Source organism: Fukomys damarensis, unplaced genomic scaffold, assembly GCF_012274545.1.
Source record: "Fukomys damarensis isolate Sample0158 unplaced genomic scaffold, DMR_v1.0_HiC HiC_scaffold_36, whole genome shotgun sequence".
In the NCBI taxonomy this organism is placed as follows: domain Eukaryota; kingdom Metazoa; phylum Chordata; class Mammalia; order Rodentia; family Bathyergidae; genus Fukomys; species Fukomys damarensis.
This window is the reverse complement of record NW_022900948.1, coordinates 41,770,034-41,773,102: the sequence shown is the minus strand read 5'-3', so window position 1 is coordinate 41,773,102 and position 3,069 is coordinate 41,770,034. Positions and strand designations below refer to the sequence as shown.

General features: G+C 61.1%; 1 protein-coding gene across 2 annotated transcripts in view; it reads right to left on the bottom strand.

The window, feature by feature from the left end:
- Lmx1b (LIM homeobox transcription factor 1 beta) overlaps window positions 1–3,069 on the bottom strand; it is a 69,400-nt gene that overhangs the window by 2,620 nt on the left and 63,711 nt on the right. For both annotated transcript variants that reach the window (XM_019205934.1, XM_010613553.2), the window contains exons 3-5: window positions 1,828–2,060; window positions 238–419; window positions 36–113 (exon numbers count right to left, since the gene is read on the bottom strand). In XM_019205934.1, coding sequence (XP_019061479.1) covers window positions 36–113; window positions 238–419; window positions 1,828–2,060 — 493 coding nt within the window. The remainder of the gene's footprint in view (window positions 1–35; window positions 114–237; window positions 420–1,827; window positions 2,061–3,069) is intronic.

Below are 3,069 nucleotides of genomic sequence, written 5' to 3'. Positions count from 1 at the left end.
CCCCGGAGCCCCAGACCTGCCCGGGAGCCTCTCACCTTTGCTCTTTGGTTCTGAAACCAGACCTGGACTACACGCACGCTGAGGCCCGTCTCGGCCGCCAGCGTCTCTCGGACCTGGCCCAGGGAGAGGGGGACAGGTCAGGCCTGCAGGGACAGCGGCTGGGAGGGGCTGCCCCCGCCCTCGTCCCCAGCAGGAGTCAAGCAGTGGCACCTGGATGGGCAGCCCCGTGCCCCTCACCTTCCGGCAGGGCTTGGAGGAGACCTCGAAGGAGGCCTTGAAGGCTCTTCGCTGCTGCGTGGTGAGGATGGTCCGCGGCCGCTTGGGCCGCCTCGGGTCCTTCCCGTCGTCCCCGCTGCCCTTGCTCTGGCTGCCCTGCCCCTTCGTCGGCTTCATGTCTCCATCGTCGTCCTCACTCTTCACTGTGGGGGACACGACCCAGCCTGTCAGGGAGGGCTGGGGAGCAAGCCCAGGTCCCAGCTTTGTACCCTTGCGGGATCCCACCACCCCTGACTCCTGTTGTGGCTCCCTAGTGCCCCGGGAGAGCATCTGCCCCTTCCCTTCCCTGACCCTTCCTCTCCACACATCTCCCCACCACACACGCTCCTCCGGTCCTCATCCTGTCCCTGCCAACCTCACAGGTGCACCTAAGCAACCGCAGCCCGGCTCCACACAGTACATGGGCCACTGCACACTTATACACACCCATGCGCCTGTGTGTGCAAGGTGTGAGGACGTGTCCAAGAGGCATCTGTGGCCGGTGCAGGCTCTGGGCTTCCCCTGGCCCTCGTGCCTGGGACTCTGCCTAAGGTGCTGACCTTTGGCACCCTGAGCCCAGCACAGCCTGCCAGCCTTCAAAACATTTCCAGTTTGAGCCAGTCTCGGGGCTGGGGAGAAAAGGAGACGCCAGGAGCCTTCCTTCCTGAAGCTTCCAGGGACCGACACTGACAGGCAGCCAAATGCCCAGACACCACATGCAGCAGCACGTGTGAGCACACACATGGCCACACACACGCACGAAGACTGGCACGTGGGCTCACGAAAGCCCAGGCCCAGGAGCTCACAGATGTGCTCAGAAACATGGGCTCCCCAGGCTGTTCACTGTTCACTGCCGCCTGGGACTCGCGCCCACCACGGGCCTCCTCCTAACCAGTCTCCTCTCCCTAGGCCTGTCGTCCTCAGAGGAGATGTCCCCCTCTCCTGGGCCTGGTGTGAACAGGCAAGAGGAATCCAGGTGGCCACGGGACCGGCCATGCGGTGCCTGGCCCAGGGACAGATGGAGGAAGGCTCACTGTCTCCACCCAGGCCCTGGCAGGGACAGAGCTTTCCTGTGCGAGCAGAACCTGGGACTGTGGGTCCAGGACACCCCAAAGGGCAGCCCAGGGCATCTCCCACTATCCCTGCTCAGGAACGGCCAGGTGCCAGCCAACCTAGACTTTCTCAGAGAACAAGTGTATGTGTACATGTGTGTGTGTGTGTGTGCACAAACCCCAGCACATGTGAGAATGTGCACAGCATGTGCAGGCGGCTTCCGAGTGTGCAGGGTCACATGTGTGTGCTCAAGTGTGTACCTATGTGTATGTGTCCCAGGGGAGTTCTGGGCATGTGACCACACTTCCAGTCCTGTAACCCCATGCACATATGTGTACGGGTCAGTGTGTGCCAGTGTGTTCTGAGTGTGGGGTGGGGTACACGAGAGCCCGTGTGCACGTGTGGATGAGGATGTGGCAGTGTCCTGTGGGCAGCTCTGTCCCCGATCAGGAGCTGGCCTCTAGGGCTGCACAGCCCCTCCGCACCTGGCCTGCAGCTGCCCTTCAGCCCGGGGCTCACCGGAGTCGGACTCATCAGGGCTCACGGAGCTGAGCAAGTCCTTCTCCTTCTCGTAGTCGCCCTTGCACAGCAGCTGGCCCTCCTTGAGCACAAACTCGTCGCCTTTGCGAAGCTGTCGCTCGCACACGCAGCAGCAGAAGCATCCCAGGTGGTACACGCACTCCAGTGCCCGCATCACGAACTCGGTGGGTGCGATCTTCTCCATGCAGCCGCTGCACTTGGCTGCGAAGAGCCTGTGGGCACAAAGCTGGCGCGTGGGCTGGGCCCAGGCACCTCTCCGCCTGCCACCACTACCCTCCGACCTAAGCGGGAGACAGGGGAGGGCTTGAGCCCTACTCTGCATCCTGGAGGCCCTTCCGGCTCAGAGGCACATGGCCACCAGAGGGCACTGTGCAGGGTCAGCCGGATCTTCCAGGGCCAGGCCGGCCGGGAGAGAGGGTCCCATCCTCTGCCACCTGCACCAGGGCCCCCGCTCCTCCTCAGCCCACACTGAGCAGTCCCTAGTGCTGTTTAACCTCCAGCCAGGGTCTCGCCTCTCCTGCCCGAGCGCTGCCCCAGCGCCCTCGCCAGCCTCCTGCGCGCTTCCTCTAACTCTTCAACCCTCTTCCGCTCTCGCCCAACACAGGATCTTTTTAAAACATGTATCTGATCGTGCTCCTTTCCGGCCCCAGAATCCTCCATGTCTCCCCGGCGCCTTTGGGAGACCATCCAGGCTCCTAACCCTGGCACTAAGATCCTAACCCAGGATCTTGCCTCTTTCTCCTGCCCACCCACCCCACCCTCTGTTTCCCAGCTGCAGTTTCTTGAAAGCACCGTCACGGTGGTCTTTTGACATGTGCTTTGCTTGTGCCTTCCTTTTAGTTTTACTTTTGTAGTACTGGGGACTGAGCCAAAGGCCTTCTCACCCCAGCCACAGCCCCACTCTTTATTTCATTTACTATTATTATTATTATTACGTGGTACTGGGGGTCGAACTTGGGACCTCGTGTTTGCAAGGCAGGTGGAGGCACCCCTGAGCTAAATCCCTGGCCCTATTATTATTATTATTATTATTATTGTTGTTGTTGTTGTTGTTGTTGTTGTTGTGTTGTACCGGGGAGCGAACTCTGGACCTTGAGCTCACGAGGCATGCAGCAGAACCACTGAGCTAAATCCCAGTTCAGCCCCATTTTAGAGACGAGGAGATGGAGGCGCTGGGAGGAGCGTTGGCGCTCAGAGTCACGCGGGCCTGGCGCAGACCCT